The following is a 22,312-nucleotide window of genomic DNA, read 5'->3' as shown; positions in this document are numbered from 1 at the left end:
TATAATAATACCACATTACTATAACACTACTACATTACTATAACAATACTACATTACTATAACAATACTACATTACTATAACAATACTACATTACTATAACAATACTACATTACTATAATAGCGCTAGGTTTCAACTTAACGGAAATTTGCGAGTTTACTCCACGTGCTTATTTCAACAATCCAATTTTCCAGTTTGTCGCTAAGTTCAGTCTGGCTGCTCAGTTGGCAGCGTTTAGTAGACACAAGAATATGAAGGTTGGGCAGCCCCTTTTTAGATGCCCTCTGTAGATCATGCCACAGTGCCCTCTGCAGATACTGCCACACACCCACCTGTAGATAATGCCACAGTGCCATCTGTAGATAATGCCACAGTGCCCTCTGCAGATAATACCACCCACCCACCTGTAGATAATGCCACAGTGCCATCTGTAGATAATGCCACAGTGCCCTCTGTAAATGCCACCCCCCCTAGATAATGCCACAGTGCTCTCTGTAAATAATGCCACCCCCTAGAATAGATAATGCCACAGTGCCCTCTGTAGATAGTGACCCACACACACATACACCCCGCCTGTAGATAGCTCGATTGGGGCTCCCTCTAGGAGTTGAATCCCCAGCCAGAGCGAGCCCCAATGGGGGGGGGGTGACGTCAGGGGATCCTCCTGGACCGAAATGTGATGTCAAGGGCAACCCCAAAGCTGGAGTCCTAGGGTAGAGCACTAGTATAGGCTGTGCTCCGGAACTCTGGGGAAGCCCCTGACATCACTGTCCATATATGGAAAATGATGTCCGTGGCAACCCCAGAGCCGGAGTCCTGGGCAGAGCGCTTCTTGCTCTCTGCCTTGGACTCCAGCTCTGCTCCTGACATCACTGTCCATAAATGGATAGTGAAGTCAGGGGCTTCCTAAGAGCAGGAGTCCTGGAGCAGAGCTCTAGTATAAGCACCATCATCATATATGGACCGTGACGTCAGGGGCTTCGCCGGAGTCCCGGAGCAGAGCCACTTCTAGCGCTCTGCCTTGGACTCCTGCTCTACTTCTGACATCACTGTCCATATATGGACATTGATGTCAGTGGCTTCCCTGGAGTCCCGGAGCAGAATGCTTATAGCACTCGGACTGTGGCTCCAGCTCTGTTCCTGAAATGTGTCCATATGGACTGATTTCAAGAGCTTCCCCAGAGCAGGAGTCCCAGTGCAGAGCGCTACTATAGGCCCGGGTGCACTCCTCCTTCCGCTTGCTCTCTCCTCTCCCGAGGGAGCTCTGGGGCCACAGATGACCGTTTATAGAGCTCCTTTCTTGCAAGTCCTTCAATGCCAATTTCTTTTGGTGGATTGTAATCCTCTAATAATTATTACAGCATGTAATATGCAATCAAGTAGAGCGTAGGAAGCCCTGTTATTTTTTAAGATAGGGGTGGCCCCTTTGTCTACACATCGTATCTTCATTACTGAAAAGGTAGAATCTAGAAGAAAGGCTGAGCATGTGCAGAATGTCGGGGGGGATCTTAAAGTGTCAGTCTTTCACTGTAAGATACTATTGAACATCTATAGTATTTTAAAAGCCAAATGTCTTGAAGTGACCCCCCCCCCCCCCCAAAAAAAAAAGTCATACATTTTTTAGCTACCTTTAGTATTCTGATATGTGCAGAGGTATAGCTTTAAGCTCCTGGGCCCGAGTACAAAATCTGTAACAGCCCCACACCCAGCTAAAGGGCCCCGTGTAAATGCAACATCTACACCCCCTGTTCTTATGTCCATGGGTATGTGATTGTGGGAATAACTCCTCAGCAGATATAGGGGTTATCTACCCGATCATCTGCTGTAGTCTACTGCACATTGTCAGTGGTCGCCCTCTTCGTGAAAGTTATAAATAGAATTTAGCGCATTTTACACTTGGGTCGTACCAGGAAGAATCAGGTAGAATTATCGTTGGCAAAGTATTTGCAAAACAATTACAGGAATTTCCAGGTAACTTACCTGAATTTTCACATTCCTAGAATTAAAGTTGCACCTGCCCGTTGAGCACGCACGAGTTCTGAGAGGGCACAAAAAATGGTTCAATGACAAACTCAGCTCTTCTACATCTGTTTATGTTATAATGTAGATATTGAGTGTGTGTAGATGTAGCGGGGCTGAGTTTAACATTGAACTGTTTTATCTTCGCTATGTGTGGCGGTGAACTAAACTCCCACAATACACTGTCCTCTCATAACAGGAAAGCAACAGAATTATTTTACTTTAGACATGAATGGAAAAGAAAAGATCATGTGACTGAAAAACAGTACGAGATAAGTAAATGAAGGGAATTAGGAAGTTGCTCAACATTTTATGTAGATTTTAACTGTGGGACAAGGTATCTGGCAAAACGTCAAATTACCGGGAGGGAGGGGGGGGCAGCTTCTTGAGATGATGATAAGGAGCCGTTCAGAGGGAAATGGTGACTGAGCAGGATGTAGGAGAAAAGAGGGAAGTGACCGAATAGGAAAATAAATAATCAATGCAATTGTCTGGTGTGTGACACATCGGTGCATCCAGTGGTCACTATCACAGTAATAGAATGGAGAGAGCAGCTCTCACAAGGCAGCAGTTATCCCAAATCCTAATATATTCCATGCACTATACCGGAATAGTCATTGGAATTATGTTTAGTGGTGTCCTCAGGCTGGGGGATGACATTATAAGGGAACGGGAATATATAAAATGGTAATGAATTTCGGGAAGGTTTCATCAGAGGGAATGTAGAGCAATGCGGTAGGCTTCGATATACAGGATCGGCAGACAGTATCACACGTGATAGACTTAGATACATGGATCAGTAGACTATCACACATGATAGGCTTAGATACATGGATCAGTAGACTATCACACATGATAGCAGAGATATACTGGATCAGTAGACCGTTTTTCAATGGTAGGCTTCAATACACTGAATCGGCAGACAGTATCACACATAAAAGGTTTAGATACATCAGCTTACCAGACTGTATCACACATAATCGGGTTAGGCTCTGTTCACATTTGTGTCGGAGGCTCCATTTGGAGCTTCCATTGCAAACGCTTAAAGTTTTGCTTACAGCAATATATTCTTCCCATCGTCATGACAAAACCCTGACAGACCCCATTGTAAGTAAATGGGGTTCATCGGGCACTGGTGGCACCCATTATACAACAGATCCAGCGCTGCTAATGCCACGATGCAGATGTGAACTGAGCCTCAGATACACCAGCTTAGAAGACAGGCTTATATGCATCAGCTCACCGACAATATCACACATGACAGGCTTAGATACGCTGCCCAGCAGACTGTATCACACATGATAGGCTTAGATGCACGGCTCGGCAACACACTAAAATTATTGCAGAGTCACAGCTAAGTTATCCTTCACCTGGGTCAAAGATTCACTTTGCTGCCCATTCCCTGTATATAAATGGGAAGGTCAGAGAGGCTTTTTGTTGCCCCCTGACACCCATCATATGGGGCACGTGACCCAGTGACTACCCTTGCTGCGCCCTTAGATTATTGTAAAATAAACAATTCAGTAAAATTTCTTTGACCGTATCACACGATAGGCTTAGATACATCATCAGATTTTCCATGGGGCGATAATATTGGGGACTTTACAGATATGACCGTACAACCTTTTTATTGTATCAAGAGCTTTTTTGTAATCGTATTTGATCTTCCTTTAGGATGGAGAGACTCATTCACTGAGTATGCTTTGCTAATGGCCTGTTTTTCCTTTTATTCCAGGTGGAGTCCTCATGTGATGGTAAGCAGCCGCTTCCACCTTTTTATATACTTTTTTTCTGCTTGCTCATGTTAAAGTGTGTTCTAGAGACACCTAGTGGCCAAATTGAATGCTGCATTTTCATTTCCTTATTTCACATAGGTTGCTGCCGATGCTATTTTAATGTTCAGACTTTATTACTTTAATTGCCATTATAAATGCTTATATGGTCTAATACACACGTTATAAATTTCTGTATCATTACATTAACCGTTATTTACCTGCATTCTGCAACTTCTCTAATCCGTTATCTCCTTAACTTCTGTAACCCTTTCCTTCGCTACAGTAGCAGCAGAGATGTGTCGGTAGCTTCTGGGTCCCAATGCAATATCTGTAATAGGCCTCCTCACCTACCTTGTACCATTGATAATACTGGTGTCTTTTGTGGCAGAGGTACATTTAGGCCCCTCAGATAGCAGTGACAGCCTGCTCTAGCTATTTGTCTAATCGTGCAGTCATGTGTTAGTCCACTCCTTCTGCACCCTCTTTTTGTAATCTACAGACATGAGAAGGGAGATCAGGTGGAAAAAAAGTAACATGTGACTGCAAGATCCGTCACGTGTTTGTACTCTGTAACCATAGAGACACATAGGTCGGCATATTAGCTGTATACACAAAATGGTAGGAGATTTTTTTGATTAAGACTGTTTGCAAAGCTTCTGAATTTTTTATTTTGGATGCATTGGAGAAATGAAAAAAGGCTGCAAAAGTATACATGCCCTTTAAAAGTGTCATTGCTAATTCAAGGATACCGTCATAGCAGATTTTGTATGAAAAAATATATGTAAATCATAAGGAATGGGAGCAATTTTTCATGGGGAAAATCATTCTGATAGTTCCAGACATTTCAAGAGTGAAAATGATCAGAACGCGTGTTCAACAGGGAGAAATTGGTCATTGTACCTCCAGCTTAACGGAAAGAGGTTGTCCAGGATTAGAAAAACATGGCTGCTTTCTACAAAAACAGTGCCATACCTGTCCACAGGTTGAGTATGGTACTGCAGCTCAGCTCCATTCACTTCTATTTAGCTAAGCTGCAATACCAGAAACAACCCATGGACAGGAGTGGCACTGCTTTTGGAAGCAGTGTTTTTTGTTTTTTTAATCCTACACAACCTCTTTAAGAGGGTTGTACACTTTGAATAACCCTTATCCGTATGATAATCGCTCATCATTAGGGACCCCTTTTACTTTTAAAGGAACCTTCCCCTGGTCTTTATTACTATTTCACATACCCCGGTTTACAGTCCCCTCTGATTTAGTTATGTTTTCCCAGTATTACTGGGAATGGCTATTAGGCAATTGCTACGGCTGATGATTTACTTTCTTTACAGTAATACCCGAGTGCCAAACAATCAGTGTAGAGGCGTCTGCCTCCCGAATAACCGTCAGTGGACTGGCGGTCGGCTTCTTCCTGCAGAATATAACTGATCTAGATGGGAACGTGACTCGAGGATCTGATAACAGCTTGAATAACACGTCACTCATGAGCTTTGTGTCTGGTACACTGTATGTCATCCGCTATGGGAACGACTCAACCAGCTGCTGCCGCAACATCACCACTAGTAAGTATGGGGTCGCTGGTCTCTCTCAAGAAGTGCAGCATTCAGTACTATTCCTGCTGCCAAAACAGCAGAAACCTCATCAGAACTCTGACAAACCTCATTAGAAGTCTTAAAATTCAATTGGGTTTGTCGGGCACCGTCTGGATCGGTCATAAGCTATGAACGGAAGCCATAATGCAAATGTGAACAAAGCCTTATACACAACTATTCATTGTATGTTATTTCAGCTGTATATATACACACACCAAAGAGACCGACCTTGAGCTTGAGGCTCATGACTCCATTCAAGAAATGGGGAGGAAAATATATATATATGAAGTGTATATATACGTATATTATTGCAGATTTTCTCATGGATTTTGCAGCAGATTGCATTGCAAAGGAGGAATTCAGCCATTAAAATTTGCAGCATTTCTGCATCAGAATGGGCAAATCCGCAGCATGCCCTGATGTCTGCACTGACTGTTTTTTTTTTTTTTGCTAGGTGTGATTGGGGTTTTTAAAGCCTTTATTGTAAATTGTCGCACACCGAAAATCCATGACCTTTCTGCCACAGCTGAACGTATAGTCCTTAAAGGGGTATTCCTAACGTATGACATTTCTGGCATATCCACATGCCATAAAAACCATTGTTTGTTTTTGTTTTTTTAAGCTACTTCAGGGACGACTAGGTGATATGGCCGCCATTACAGCTTTCATTAGGGATTGTCGCCCAGCTTTTTAAGACATCTGAATGGCATACTTTCCTTGTTATGCAGACATTGAGCGATGCATAGTAAGAATACATAGATGGGCACATTTAGCAATCAGCCATCTGCAATACGTGGATAACTACCACAGGCTAACTCTTATTTATTGGGGTACATGCTGTTTATCATTACCAAGGCTTTTTAACAAGTGTCATGCTGTTCCAACTTTAAGCTTTTCCTTGTTTCAGAGCCAATGTCGGTGAAATCTCTGCTGGTCAGTGATGTGACTCCATATTCTGTGTCTGTGACGTGGAGTAAACCTGATGAGTATAAGACGTCTTACAGCTACAGAGTCCAGACCAACGTCACCTCATCAGCCACAATGATAAATAATACAATAGTGGCAAGTGAATCCGCTACAATAATGAATCTGACACCGGGAGAAACGTATACATTCATGGTATATACAAGAGCTGCCGATAACACTGAATCAGATCCGGTGTCATATACTACCTGCACAGGTGAGTACAGAGCGGCAGTCACATCTAGAAGGTGATGGGACATGACACTGACCACTATTAACCCCTTAGGAAGCTGCAGAAGGCGGTGATACATGTGGGGTGTTAGAGGGATGCTTTGACCACAGGAATGTATTGATACTTATATTATACTGATATTTTGTATTGATGATATGTATTGTGCATGTGATGTTTAATTGATATCTTATTCATCCCTGGAAGGGTAGTTATTTGCACTTTAGAGTGGTGTCCATCAGGGGTTTCACCCTATTATGGATGGCCTCAAGTGGGGGTCAGTGTGGGGTTTTGATGTTTTTAAATTGTCTTATTTTCTACATGTGTTGATATCTACAAGAAAGTGGATATAGTTTTCACATATTGGAGTGCAAGTGCTATTTATACATATGGTCTTGTCCTTCCTTGGTCTGTATGTATATGTGTGTGTGTGTGTGTGTGTGTGTGTGTGTGTATGTATGTATATATGTGTGTATATAAATACATATGTATGTGTTGCCTATTATATTTCAACTGACCATACACTAGGGATTTTGGTCTGCCGAAAAGGATGAATTTTACTATTTTAGTCCACCTGTCGGTGCCCATTTTTTTTTTATCATGTCGGGTGCAGTCTTGTATAATCATTCATACCAAAGACAGATCTGCATCCTATCAATAGGAGCCCAGACCAGGCCACAGATCAAGGCAGATATTGCTTGACGATTTGTTGATTTAACTTCTGGAGTTGTAATCTAAAACGACGACCATCACAGACCAGCTATGGTTATTTATTTAAAATTGAGCATCGTTTCTCTTCTGCATCTTGCGTATATTCCAACACATTGGAAGCTGCTCAATGCCGTTCAGAGCTCATTCTGTCAGACGTGCTACCTGTCACCTCACACTCCATCCCCTCCGGTCTTCTGAACGCTCATCTAAGACGAATTTTAATCAATTCAGCGTACCATCTTTGAATTGATCAGAATTCTGCTCAGATGAGCAGGACAGGAGGGGCAGGAGAGTGAGCCTGGCAATCAGGATTGATACTGAACGGCATGGAATAACTTGCAATTGTATTGAAAACATTCAAGCTGCGGAAAAAAACAGTGTTAACATTTTTAATAAAGAACCATTACAAAAATGTTTTTTTAACCCGTAATACATGTAATGCAATATAAAAAAAATCCATTAAAGTTGTCCATAGCCTTTGAATCCTGGATACCGATGAGAGTCCGAGCACACAAACTTTGCAGAGTTTATGTTCTGACATGTCCCTATGGTGTCTAAAAAGATAAATACAAGTGGCGTTCTCTTTCATGTATACATATCAAGTCCATAAACCGAACTGTACTGATGGCAATTGTGCTATACATGCCAAAAAATGGTATAGTATAAAAACCTGTTGTCCATCATAGTATACTCACCAAAAAAGAAAAATATTACAGTTTAAACGTGCGTTAAGTATTGTACACTAATATTCTTAACCCCTTCCTGCAAACTATTACGTACTAATTGAGGTCGCCTCGTAGCAATAGTAAGTCCAGGTGATCGTTATTTGCTGGATCCTGCGGATCACACAGAACGTCAATCAATTTCAAAGTTCTTTAAAATAAGATAAGACATAGATTTACTTCAAAAGTGTAGGTAGCCTTTAATCACTTTACCTCAAATCCGTTTAATGGCTTGACGCTCTCAGCATTATAGCTGCTCTTGGTTTACCATCCTATCGCCCATTTAAGCCTTGCCAAAAAACAGTCCACATCAGTCCTTCTCTCCTGGCCTCGCCCATGTACAGCTCCCATTCAGGGGCGTAACTAGGAAAGACTGGGCCCCATAGCAAACTTTTGACTGGGCCCCCCCCCCCTCTGCTGGGTATCACACAACCCCCCCCCCCTTGTAGATAGTGCCTCCCTATAGATTCCACCACACAGCGCCCCCTATAGATAGCACAATACACAGCCCCCTGTAGATAACGCCATACAGCCCCCTCTGTAGATAACGCCATACAGCCCCCTCTGTAGATAACGCCATACAGCCCCCCTGTAGATAACGCCATACAGCCCCACCTGTAGATAACGCCATACAGAACCCCCCTGTAGATAACGCCATACAGCCCCCTCTGTAGATTACGCCATACAGACCCCCCCCCAAAAAAAACGGCCTATAGTTTGTCCTACAAAAGACATGCATCCCCTATCCACAGGATAGGGGATACATGTGTGATCGCTGGCAGCGATAAGGAGAACGGGGGACCGAAAGTCCCCCGAAGTTCTCCATGACTAACCTTGGACTTCCGGCGTCTGCGCAGTTCAATAAAAATGAAAGGAGCGCTGGTCACGCATGCGCACAAGCACGACCGGTGCGCAAGTCATTTCCATGGAGCTGCCGACACAGACACCGGAAGTCCGAGGTTTGTCATGGAGAACTTAGGGGGGACTTTCGGTCCCCCGTGCTCCTCATCGCTGGGCGTCCCAGCGATCCCACATGTATCCCCTGTCCTGTGGATAGGGGATGCATGTCTTTTGTAGGAACAACCCGTTCAGTGGCGTCGCGCTGTAGCAGCCATAGCGGCTGCTAGCGGAGCCTGCGGCCATGGGAGGGGCCGTGCCGGCGGGTGGCACAGGCCCCCTCATGCTGCAGGCCCCGTAGATGTCGCTACGGCTGCTATAGCGGTATTTACGCCACTGCGCATAGGTTTGTACGGCGTAAAACTACAGCTCCCAGCATGGCCGAAACAATGATAAGGATATGCTGGGAGATGCGGTTTCACAAAAAAAAACATACCACCATCATCTCGCTGCAGATCATACAGTGACTACAATACTGATTAGAGGCAGAATAAACATTTACATTAAGTGACTCATCGGTGACGTCTCAGATTCTAGTTCTTTTCTTCTCCCTCCGGTTCAGACATCTATGATGGATTTCTCCCGGCCATGACCCACTTCTGCAGTTTTCCGTTTAGATGTCTTCAGCTTCTCACTTTTAAAACATTTCTGCACCTGTAAACAAAGTTACAATTCTCAACACATCTAAATATAACTGTCACACACACACACACACACACACACACACACACACACACACACACCGTGCCCCCTGTAGATAGTGCCCCCTGTAGATAGTGCCCCCTGTAGATAGTGCCCCCTGTAGATAGTGCCCCCTGTAGATAGTGACCTACATAGAAGCCCCTGTAGATAGTGCCCACATATGGACTCCAGAGCTGCAAGGCAATAGTGCTAACCACTGAGCCACCGTGCTGCCCTACATATAGCTTCCCCTATAGTTAGTGCTCCACGTATAGCCCACCTCTGTAGATATTGTCCCACATATAGCCCACCCCTGTAGACTGTGCACTACATATAGCCACCCTGTTGCTAGTGCCCCACAGGTAACCCACCCCTGTATATAGTGTCCCACACATAGCCCACCCCTATAGAAAGTACCCTAAAAAATAGCTCCCCTATAGATAGTGCTCTACATATAGCCCACCCCTGTATAGTGTCTCACATATACTGCCCCACATATAGACCCCCCTGTAGATAGTGGCCCACACCCCCACATATAGACCCCCCTGTAGCTACTGCCCCACATATAGACCCCCCTGTACCTACTGCCCCACATATAGACCCCCCTATATATAATAGCCCACATAAAGACGACCCCCCCACTATAGATAATGCCATTCACATTTTTCTGAGGAAAAAAATATATTAAGTTGACATACTCACATTCTCCGGTTCCCACGCTGTTCACTGGCGATGCAGACATGCTCTCTTCTGAGCATGTCTGCAGGAGCTGAATGAGCGTCCTTCAATGACGCTGATTGGCGGGGCAGAATGACTTGCCCCGCCAATCAGCACCTTCCAAGCATGGAAGCGGCGCGATGATGTCATCGCGCCGCTAGCCAATCAGTGTCATTGTAAGGCACTGGATGGTCAGGCACGGAACATGCCCGGCCATTCAGCGCTAATACATTTATTTGGCTGCCGCTAGCACCGGGGCCCCCTCCGGTGCTAGCGACACCTACAGGCATGAGAGTGCCTGTGTAAGGCTCGGCGGCGCGGGCCCCACAGTAGCGGTGCTACCCCTGTAGCAGCCATAACGGCTGCTAGCGGCGCCACCGGGCATTTGGGAGGGCGTGTCGGCTGGCGGCACGGGCCCCCTCAAGCCCCGGGCCCCGTAGCAGCCGCTACTGCTGCTACCGCGGTAGTTACGCCACTGCTCCCATTCACTATTCACTTTCCTCAGTCACCTTAACCCATCTCATCCCACTGCCCAACATAAAAAACACTCACATAAATCACAGAACCATCTGCTGTCTCTCTCCATTCTCCTGCTACTATCTGCAGGGGACGTCTCTCCCAACCCTGGGCCTCCCTTTTCTTCTGCCAAGCTCAACCACTTACCTGCCACACATAGAAACCCTGCAAATCTTCTTACCATTCCTTGTATGTCTTCTCCTGTCTCTTTTAACTGTGCTCTCTGGAACTCTCGGTCCGTGTGCAACAAACTCACCTTTATTCATGACTTATTCCTTTCTAACTCTCTCAACCTCCTGGCTCTTACAGAAACATGGCTACACCTGTCTGACACTGCTTCCCCTGCTGCTCTATCTTATGGTGGTCTCCAGTTCTCTCATGCCCCCAGACCTGAGAACAGGCAGGGTGGAGGAGTAGGTATACTTCTTTCTCCACACTGCACTTTCCAGGTCATTCCCCCGGTCCCCTCACTCACATTTCCCTCTTTTGAAGTCCACACCCTCAGACTCTTTCACCCTTTTCCCCTCCGAGTGGCAGTTGTCTACCGCCCCCCGGGCTCACCCCGCCAATTCCTGGATCATTTTGCTGCCTGGCTTCCACAATTTCTATCCTCTGAAACACCCACTCTCATCATGGGTGACTTCAACATCCCCATTGATAACCCAATCTCCTCATCTGCCTCCCAGTTTCTATCTTTAACCTCGTCCCTCGGTCTGTCACAACTTACTAACTCTCCTACACATGAAGACGGGCATTCACTTGACCTGGTCTTCTTCCGGCTCTGCTCAGTTTCTGACTTTATTAACTCTCCTCTCCCGCTTTCTGACCACAATCTTCTCTGCTTTACTATCAAATATTCTCTGCCTCCTCAGGTCATCCCTACGTATCAGACATACAGAAATCTACATGCCATTAACACTGAGAAACTCATAGACAGTCTACAGTCCTCATTGTCCCCTATCTCTTCCCTCTCCTGTCCCAATCTGGCTGCCAAACTTTACAATAACACTCTCAAAAATGCATTGGACGAAGCAGCCCCCCCTACACTCCGAACCACCCGACAAAGGCGACGACAGCCCTGGCACACGCCTCAATCCCGCTTTCTTCACCGGTGCTTGAGATGTGCCGAACGACTGTGGAGAAAATCGCATTTGGATGCAGATTTCCTCCATTACAAATTTATGCTCAAAACTTACAACTCTGCCCTTCACCGCGCCAAACAAGTCTACTTCACTTCTCTCATCTCCACACTATCTAATAATCCAAAACGCCTCTTTGATACTTTTCACTCCCTCTTTAGTCCTAAAGTGCAGACGCCAATCACAGACCTCAGTGCTGAAGACCTGGCCAATTATTTTAAAGTTAAAATTGACAACATCCGGCATGATATTATCTCCCAGTCCCCTAGTAACATCGATCCCCTTCCCCCCCGCACTCCCTCTTCTTCACTCTCAGCATTTGACCCAATAACTGAAGAAGTCTCGAGGCTCCTCTCTTCTTCTCGTCCTACTACCTGCCCTAGTGATCCTGTCCCCTCACATCTCCTCCAGTCCCTCTCCCCAGCTGTCACTAGTCACCTGACTAAAATATTTAACCTCTCTCTTTCCACTGGTATCTTTCCCTCCGCTTTTAAACATGCCATTATAAACCCATTATTGAAAAAACCAACTCTTGACCCATCCAGCGATGCCAACTACCGACCAGTCTCTAATCTGCCCTTCATCTCTAAACTCCTGGAACGCTTGGTCTACTCTCGCCTTATCCGCTATCTCTCTGCTAACTCCATTCTTGACCCCTTACAATCTGGTTTCCGCACTCTACACTCCACAGAAACTGCCCTTACTAAAGTCTCCAATGATCTCTTGGCGGCTAAATCGGACGGTAAATCCTCTCTCCTGATTCTTCTGGATCTCTCTGCTGCCTTTGACACTGTAGACCACAAACTCCTACTTAACATGCTCCACTCTATTGGCCTCCAGGACGCGGCTCTCTCTTGGTTTTCCTCCTATCTCTCTGACCGCTCGTTCAGTGTGTCATTTGCTGGTTCCACTTCTTATCCTCTTCCCCTTGATATCGGGGTTCCTCAGGGATCAGTCCTAGGTCCGCTGCTCTTTTCTCTCTACACAGCTCCTATTGGACAAACCATCAGCAGATTTGGCTTCCAGTACCATCTCTACGCTGATGACACCCAATTGTATACCTCTTCCCGTGACATCACCCCTGCTCTAATACAGAACACCAGTGATTGTCTGTCCGCTGTCTCTAACATCATGTCCTCTCTCTATCTGAAACTGAATCTTTCTAAAACTGAGCTCCTTGTGTTCCCACCATCTACTAACCTCCCTAAACCTGATGTCTCCATCTCTGTGTGTGGCACTACCATCACTCCTAAGCTGCACGCCCGCTGTCTCGGGGTTATTTTTGACTCAGATCTTTCCTTTACTCCTCACATACAATCACTTTCACGCTCCTGTCATTTTCACCTCAAAAACATCTCCAGAATCCGCTCTTTTCTTACGGAGGAAACCGCCAAAACTCTCATTGTTGCTCTGATTCACTCTCGTCTTGACTACTGTAACTCATTACTAGTCGGTCTTCTCCTCACTAAACTCTCCCCTCTCCAATCTATCCTCAATGCAGCAGCCAGGCTCATCTTTATGACCAACCGCTACACCAACGCCTCTAATCTGTGCCAGTCACTGCACTGGTTGCCCATCCCCTTCCGAATAAAATTCAAACTTATTACTCTCACCCACAAAGCTCTCCCCAGTGCTGCTCCTCCTTACATCTCCTCCCTCATCTCTGTCTACCACCCTACTCGGGCTCTACGTTCTGCCAACGACCTTAGATTAAAATCCTCCATAATCCGAACCTCCCACTCCCGTCTCCAGGATTTCTCTCGTGCTGCACCCGTCCACTGGAATGTGCTACCCCAGACAATCCGATTTAATTCCCAATATCCACAGTTTTAAACGTGCCCTGAAAACACATCTATTTAGACAGGCCTATAACATTCCCTAATCTGACACCTTTCCATGGCCCCCTTATAGATTAGTCATCAGAATAAGATTCCCTCACACTCCTTCTCTTCATGTCCGTCATACACGGATACCGGCTGGTGACCGGCTCATGCAGCTTTATGTTACCACCGCATGTGTATAAAAATGGCCGGACCATTGTACAGAACAAACACTATTACACTTTGTGTCTCCTTTACTTCCTCATAGATTGTAAGCTCTTGCGAGCAGGGTCCTCACTCCCCAGGTTTGAATTGTAAATGAACCTTGTCACTATGTAATGTCTGATATTGTTTGTTTCATGTCCCCTCTAAATTGTAAAGTGCTGCGTAATATGTTGGCGCTATATAAATAAAGATTATTATTATTATTATTATCTAGACAATATCACAGGCCAGGATCCTCAATCGGTACAGGTAAACCACCATACGTGGAAGGCTTAGGGTATGTTCACACGCTTAACAAAAAACGTCTGAAAAATACGGAGCTGATTTCAGAGAAATCGTCTTATTACGCTTCGTTTTTTGACAGTGAAGCGTAAAATAAAGGCCGGTGGGAACAGAACATCGTAATTCCCATTGAAAGCAATGGGCAGATGCTTGTAGGCGTATTAGGGCCGTTTTTTCAGGCTTAATTATAACGCCCGAATTACGTGTCAAACCACTGCGTGTGAACATACCCTTACTTCCGTTGGTGTCAACAGCGCAGTTTCCATCCTTTGATTTGTTCTACGGAAGATCCTGTCCTCCTTGCAATCGGGTCTCGATCAAGGACTTGACTTAGTTTACCCTATGGGTCTGTTCACACGGGCTATTTTCAGCCGTTTTTCGGGCTGTAAATGCCCCGAAAACGTCAAAAAATGCGGGGGCTGAACGTCTCCAAACATCTGCCCATGGATTTCAATGGGAAAAACAGCGTTCCGTTCCCAAGGTGCGATTTACACAGCCGTTTTTAAAAACGGCTGCGTAAAAAAAGCCTCATAAAAAGAAGTTCATGTCACTTCTTGAGCCGTTTTTGGTGCCGTTTTTCGTTGACTCAATAGAAAAACAGCTCTAAAACTGGCCGTAAAAACATCGCAAAAAAACGCAAGTTGCTTAAAAAATGGCTGAAAATCAGGAGTTGTTTTCCTTTGAAAACCGCTCCGTATTTTCAGCCGTTTTTTGTTACGCGTGTGAACATGCCCTAAGGGTCATGTCTCTGCTCTCTCTATACTTTTCCAACAAACCCTGTCTTTTCATTCTCTCGTAAATACTTTTTTGCAAGGGCTGGCTCATGTTGTTCTTCCCTTCCAACATCCCACTGAACCCTGGGATATTAACCTGGTTTTGTGTTCTCTTCGCCCACTCTTTAGCCAGTTTCTGTGGCGGGGGCATTGCCTGCCTTGGCAGAGCCAATACTCTTTTCTACCTAGTAGAAGGGGTTGTGTCTGCAGCACACTACCTATCTGTATGACCTAGAAATGGATCGAGATGCAAAGTTTCAACGTCCAGGAATCCTTCTTATGCCATATAGGGAAAGGGTTAAAGCATCCAACCGGGTGTAAAAATATTTAAATGTCTTCTAATCTAGAATTTTTTTAATATTATACTGGATTAAAAATCATTTGAATGTTTTTACCCCTGGGTGGACGTTATTCTTTTTCTATCGTCTTTTCTACCTAGTGTCAGCCTCCTGTTTTATGGTAAGTACAAACATCCACTTTTATCAGTAAACTGAACTTTTCTCATTTATTTACCACATAATTAAATATAATAACAAAACTAAGAAAAAACACTGTCAGATGTAAAGCAATAATTCTATTTGTGCTTTATTATTTACTCCTGTTTATAGTTACTTTCTACTATAGTATTCGTAATGATCGCTTAGCAAACATGTAGCTCTTTTAACTGTTCTATTGCCACATATTATTTTGCAGAGTTAACTGTTGCATAACTAACTTGTCTTATGATTTTATTCTCAGTTCCCGGACAAGTTTCCTCCATCTCCCTGAACAATTACAAGTCGGTTGATGTTGTTGGAGCCACATGGACGGGGCCAGCAGGAAAAGTGGATAATTATACCGTCCGTATCGTCAGTCTAACAGGAGCCATAAATAACATAATACAATCTAGTTCTACACAAGTGAATTTCACAGGATTACTACCAGGCAGAGAATATAATGTCACTGTACAGACAGTCAGTGGGAGCTGCAACCGGACGTCTTCTCCAGTGACCGAGGCCACGTGTGAGTATCATTACTGTCATGTCACTATATTATGATTTTGATCTATAGCAACATTTTCTCATCTATGGACTCTCAAGATGGGCCCATACTGTACCTCTGTGTGTCTATGATTTTATACGGAGGTATTTTTTTCTCATGCCTTCCGTTTGACATTGTAAAAAAAAAATAACCTCTGTCATAGTCCATCTTATGCCATATTACAGAGGTGATGCATCAAGGGGCATTGCTTTAAGGGTACAGAGGCAACATCCAACAGCACACACAGTGCCTATGGGTTCGTAATACGGACATGTAGGGAATCCGTGTGCCGCTGTACAGTCCTTGCTGTGTGCATGAGGTATTAATGGGGTTGTGTAAACGAAGATCCGCTGATCGCAGCAGGTCTGGTAGCTGAAATCCTCGTCAGTCCGCTATTATTGAGGGTGGCCGTTCCTTACAGTGACTCTCAGCGCAGGCTAATAGAGGGGTGACCCGATCAGGGGAGCCTTCACTATGATCTTCAGAAGTCCTAATGGATCATATCAACAACCCCTGTCCTAATGAGGTATCGTTTAGATCTGTGACAATTTTACCCCATTAATCTCATTGTGTATATGTCCAAATCTTATCTTGTTTTTCTATCTTTCTGCTGCACAGATCCAACCCCACCAAGAAGCTTAACCATAAACACAATTGGTACAAACATCTTGACATTGTCTTGGGTGGAGCCAGTAAATATGAGCGATGTGAATAAGTCATATAATATAACGTATAGGAATTCTTCAGACACTTGGACTGTGACAAGTAACACAACAAATGTCGTCCTTCAGAGCCTGACATCTGGGACTAATTACACCATTACTGTGGTCACAGGCGGAGTTCGGGGGTATCCGAGTTCTCCTGTGAGCACCTCTGTCTATACAAGTAGGTTTATATGTCCTGTATGAAAGTGACAATGTATGAGAAATATCTTTTCTTAAATTTATCAGAATTTATTCAGGATTTATAGGTCATCTAGCCTTTTTTGATTGGCTGTTTTTTTTGTTTGTTTTTCTTTCACCTGCAGTATAGTGAAATTCTGCAAACCGGTAATCCTCATATTTAATTGAAGGACATTCACAAATTTCAATACTGTTTTGCTTTCAAATTTTTCACCAATAGTGATGAGATCTCAGTTCAGTGCACAAAATATTATTTTGTTTTATTTTAACATTTTGGTTAAGAAAGCAAAAATAAAAAAACAATGGTTTAAATGGCTATTTTTCTATACCGTAATACTATTTATATTATATTTGCAAATGCGAAAATGACAATCCTTTAGCACCTGTTGGACTCATAGGGGTCTGTTGACATGTTCAGCATATGAGGCAGAAAACACACCAAAAATGTCATGAACATAGCCTTAGTATGTCAGAGCTCTCTCTCCTAACAAGTCACACATCGATGTGCCAAACACCTCCAACGTCACCAATAACATGCACATTTAGCTTGGCTCATGACCGCGCTGCCTAACTATAATGTTACGACCTGCACAGGCTAAAGCTGCGGCCAAACAGAGAACAGAGAGTGATCTCCAGAGGGTTGCTGTTCAGATAAGTGACATTTTAGGGGCCAGTCTGATCAAATGCTGATTTTTTTTAAAATTTATTTTTTGGCCTCGAATTAGACTTTAATAATAACAACAATTTAGGGATTTATGTTAAACCAGAACATATTACTGCTCAATTAATATTTTTCTAAGGTTCAGAGTTCTCCATTGTATTCTGGGTGGGAGCATGGTAGATCTCATAGTAGTTAGAACGGCTCCTCTTGTAAACCAGGATTCTGTACATTCAGTTTATAAAGGAGTTATACATTTTGAGTAGACGTTCCCTATTATAAAATCCTGTGTGTTGCGATCTCTCTTTTAACAATTAATGTTTTTATTTTTTCTTTTATATCAGAACCAATGTCCGTAAAGTCTGTTCAGGTCAGTAATTCCACCACAAATTCTGTGTCTGTGACGTGGAGTAAACCTGATGAGTATAAGACGTCTTACAGCTACAGAGTCCAGACCAACGTCACCTCATCAGCCACAATGATCAATAATACAATAGTGGCAAGTGAATCCGCTACAATAATGAATCTGATATCAGGAGAAACTTATACATTCATGGTATATACAAGAGCTGCCGATAACATCACTGAATCAGATCCGGTGTTGAATACTACCTGCACAGGTTTGTATAAACTGTATGGAAAGTAGAATTTGTTTATTCATTATATATTTATACATTATAACAATACTGTGCGTTAAATGAGAATTCTATAACTGTGGAAAAGTTGATCTGCCGTGTTGTATTTTTTTTGTGTCATTATCAGGTGCAGTTTTTTTATAAAGTCGCTTATGCCAAACGACAAATCTACGTCCCATCAATAGAAGCCCAGACCAGATCATAGATCAAGGCAGATATTGCTTGGCAATTTGTTGTTTTAACTTGTATAGTTGTCGTCTAGAACAACAACCTGCACAGATCAACCAGGGACGTCAACTATTCATTTGAAAAATGGCCTTCAGAAATCACTACTATATGGCCAGCTAAAGACCTAGGGGTTGATGGGAGTCCCAACGCGCAAACTTTACAGCCAGAAGTTTGGATTGGTGGGGGTCCGAGCACGGAGACCCCCACCAATCGCTAAAACGAAGCAGCTGAAGTGCTCGTGTTAGCGCTCGGCTGCTTCGTTTCTGTTCGGCTTTTTCCGGAAAGCCGATGTATCGGTGTACAGGTCATAGACTTTGTATTGAGTCCGTACACCGATACATTTATTTCCGGAAAAGGCCGAACAGTCACGAAGCGGCTGAACGCTCACACGAGACCTTCAGCTGCTTCATTCTAGCGATTGGTGGGGGTCTCAGTGCTCGGACCCCCACCAATTCAAACTTCTGGCATGTCAGAAGTTTGTTGAAAGTTTAGCTGCACTTTTACTGCTTCCTTTGTCTTTCCTGTGTTTACACATTAAGAAAAAAAAAAGTAAAATTAGTTTTAAATAATTGTCTGAAGTTAAGAACAAAAGGGGTGAGTTGTGAAGACTTCCTTTTGCTAAATTTTTATGTAGGCCACATTCACACTTGTGTATTTTGCATCCGTATTTGTAAGCCAAAACCTAAGGCCCCATGCACACGACCGTGTTTTTGCGTCCGCAATTCCCCCGCAAATCCACGGGAGAATTGCGGACCCATTCATTTCTATGGGCCCATACACACTATCCGTGTTTTCACGGGTCTCCGCATGTCCGCAAATCCGTGCCGCAGAAACTCAGGACATGTCTTATTACGGGCCGCAAATTCGATGCGGACATGCCAATAGAAGTCAATGGGCCCGTGGAAATTGCGGATACACCTCCGTGTGTCATCCGCACTTTGCGGATTTGCGGAAATGTTGCTAGGCGACGACCGGGAATGAGTTCTGTCGTCATCCTGTTTTACCTAGGCTTTTTTTTTTTGCATCCGCATTTTGCGGATTACATACGGATGAACTGCGGATTACATACGGATGAACTGCGGATGACATTTCACGGAACACGGTCCTGGAATTTGCGGACCAGAAAAACACTACGGTCGTGTGCATGAGGCCTAAGAGTGGGTCTAAAACACAGAGGAGGTACAGATCTTTCCATTATTCTTTTACTGCAAAGGTTCCACTCCTGGTTTTGGCTTACAAATACTAATGCAAAATACTGAGCAGAATATTACCGTGTGGAAGTGGCTTTACCCTAAAGCAGCGCCAGTGTATCCCTTTCTATCTTTATACATATGTGCATGTAAAAGGCTAGTTGTATTCATCTTTGTTTTAACTTCCCTTTTAAATCCATCACTTAGGCCCCATGCACACGAACGTGTTTTTATGGCCGCAATTCACCCGCAAATCTGCGGGTGAATTGCGGTCCCATTCATTTTTATGGGTACCATGCACACGACTGTGTTTTCCACGGTCTGTGCATTACCCGGGAGACTGGACCGCAAAAAGAACGGACAGGTCTTATTACGGCCGTATTTTGCGGTCCAGGCTCATAGAAATGAATGCACACGGCCATGTGCACGGCCTGCGATTTGCTGGTGGCCCGCGTGTTACACTCTGCAGTCGTCCGAGCCGCAAATAACGACCGTGCACACCACTACGGTCGTGTGCATGAGGCCTTCCATAAGGGGCCTAAATATTTACATAGAGAATATCCTGACAAAATAATACAGACCAGACTAGTGCAGTATTTTATCTAAAATTAGATTTCAATTAAAGTTGATTGTTACACTTGCACTGCTGTACTTCTGAGACCTTGTTTACGTCTGCATTCGTTATATCTGTTTCTCTACTCTGTCATACGGGCAGAGCAATGAATATACTGGTAGCACCGAATCCGTTGCATGACGGACAAAATCTGCTCCTGAAAGAACCCATTGACTTTAATGAGTTCTGCCTCATTTCCATCATGGTATCCATCCTTCTACAGGTGAAAAATAGCGCACATCTGTGATGGAGGCCCCTAACTGAGCCTCCAATGGAGATGTGAACGAGGCCTGATATATTTGCTACCTAAGGCTACATTCACACGACAGTGAAAAACAGCCATGTAACGGCCGTCACATGGCCGTTTTCAGAACAATTAAGTTGTTCTATGTGTTTATATATATATATATATATATATATATATATATATATATATATATATAATGTGTGACATGTCCTATTTTTGGCCGTTTTCACGGCCAGACGGCTCCCATAGAAGTTAATGGTCAGTTTTTACCGTCCGTTTTTCAGGAATCAATCCTTGTAACGGCTGGTAAAAACAGATGGTGGCTGAGGATTCCCTGCACACAGCGCTACTATGGAATCCCCAGCCAGAACATCGAAAGATCTCTGGCCGGGGACTCCAATATTGTAGCTAGGAACCTCCCTATCCCCCGGAGATAGCGCCACTGAGGACCCCGCTCTAGCAGGGGATTCCGCTCCTGGAGAAGCAACCCAGCGTCACTATCCATATATGGACAGTGACATCAAGGGGTTGCTCCTGGAGCGAAATCCCCGGCCCGCTATGGCAGGGGATTCCGCTCTTTTGAAATCACTGTCCATATATGGACAGAGACGTCGGGGGCTCCGTCTATGAGCAGAATCCCCTGTCTTGGGAAAGCCCTTGGCGTCACTACCCATATATGGACAGTGACGTCAGGGGCTACCTCTGGAATCCCCTGCAAGAGTGGAATCCCCAGTCGACGGTCTGGCCAGGGGATTCCTCTACTGGAGAAGCCCCTAGACTATGGATAGTGTCACCAGGGATTCCCTCTAGGTGTGGAATCTGCGGCTAGAGGGATTTCGCTCCTACATGGAGCTACAGTGGCGCTATCGACATGGGGGTGGTGTCATTTATGGGTGGGAGGGTGCTATTTTCAACGGGTGTGGTATCTACAAGGGCAGGTCGTTGCTATCTACAGTGGGTGTGGCGCTATCTACATGGGCACGGTGGCACTATATGGGGGTGTGACTATCTACAGGGGATACTGTGGTGCTGTCTACATGGGCACTGTAGCACTATGAGGGCACTGGCACTTTATATGCGGGCTCTATGGCACTTTATATGTGGGCTCTATGGCACTTTATATGTGGGCACTGTGGCACTATCTACATGGGCACTGTGGTGTTTTCAGGGGTTTTGGACAATAAAACCAACAAATTAAATCTATCAGGTTTTTTAACAGCCGTGAAGAACGGACAGACGGACTGGAAATGGATGAAAATTTGGAGACACTGATGCAAAATGGCCATGAAAAACTGATAGTTGATCAGGGTTTAATGGCTGTTTTTTTTCACTGTCGTGTGAATGTAGCGTAAATAAGTATAAATACTTATAAAGACAAAACAAAAAACATTGTCCGATGTGAAAAAACAATCCTATTTGTGCTTAATTTGCTATTTACTTCTGTTTATAACAACTTTCTACTATAATATTCATAATGATCACTTAGCAAATGTGTAACTGTTCTATTGCCACATACATATTATTTAGCTAATATTATAACAGAGTTAACTGTTTCATAAGTAACCTGTCTTCTGATATTATGGGCCAGTACGGTCTATGAACAATTCCGTGGCTTATTTTTTTTTGGCGGGACCTGCCACGCAAAATCCACCGTGTGAACTGACCCTCAGATGTGAATCGATAATCCTGTTTATACCTAATGTCCTATTTACTACTATTTATAATTACTATCTACTATTATATTCATAATGATCACATA

The 22,312-nt window shown here is 44.1% G+C and overlaps 1 protein-coding gene across 1 annotated transcript in view; it reads left to right on the top strand.

The window, feature by feature from the left end:
* The first annotated feature begins 5,138 nt into the window (after nucleotides 1-5,138).
* The window catches only part of LOC142660962 (receptor-type tyrosine-protein phosphatase beta-like), a 76,559-nt gene continuing 59,385 nt past the window's right edge, over nucleotides 5,139-22,312 (top strand). Inside the window, exons 1-5 of the mRNA XM_075838076.1 lie at nucleotides 5,139-5,355; nucleotides 6,293-6,565; nucleotides 15,799-16,062; nucleotides 16,699-16,965; nucleotides 17,985-18,260. Coding sequence (XP_075694191.1) covers nucleotides 5,277-5,355; nucleotides 6,293-6,565; nucleotides 15,799-16,062; nucleotides 16,699-16,965; nucleotides 17,985-18,260 — 1,159 coding nt within the window. The 5' untranslated portion in view covers nucleotides 5,139-5,276. The remainder of the gene's footprint in view (nucleotides 5,356-6,292; nucleotides 6,566-15,798; nucleotides 16,063-16,698; nucleotides 16,966-17,984; nucleotides 18,261-22,312) is intronic.

Source organism: Rhinoderma darwinii, chromosome 9, assembly GCF_050947455.1.
Source record: "Rhinoderma darwinii isolate aRhiDar2 chromosome 9, aRhiDar2.hap1, whole genome shotgun sequence".
NCBI classification, from domain to species: domain Eukaryota; kingdom Metazoa; phylum Chordata; class Amphibia; order Anura; family Rhinodermatidae; genus Rhinoderma; species Rhinoderma darwinii.
Note: the sequence above shows the minus strand (reverse complement) of the source record. Positions and strands in the feature narration are given on the sequence as shown.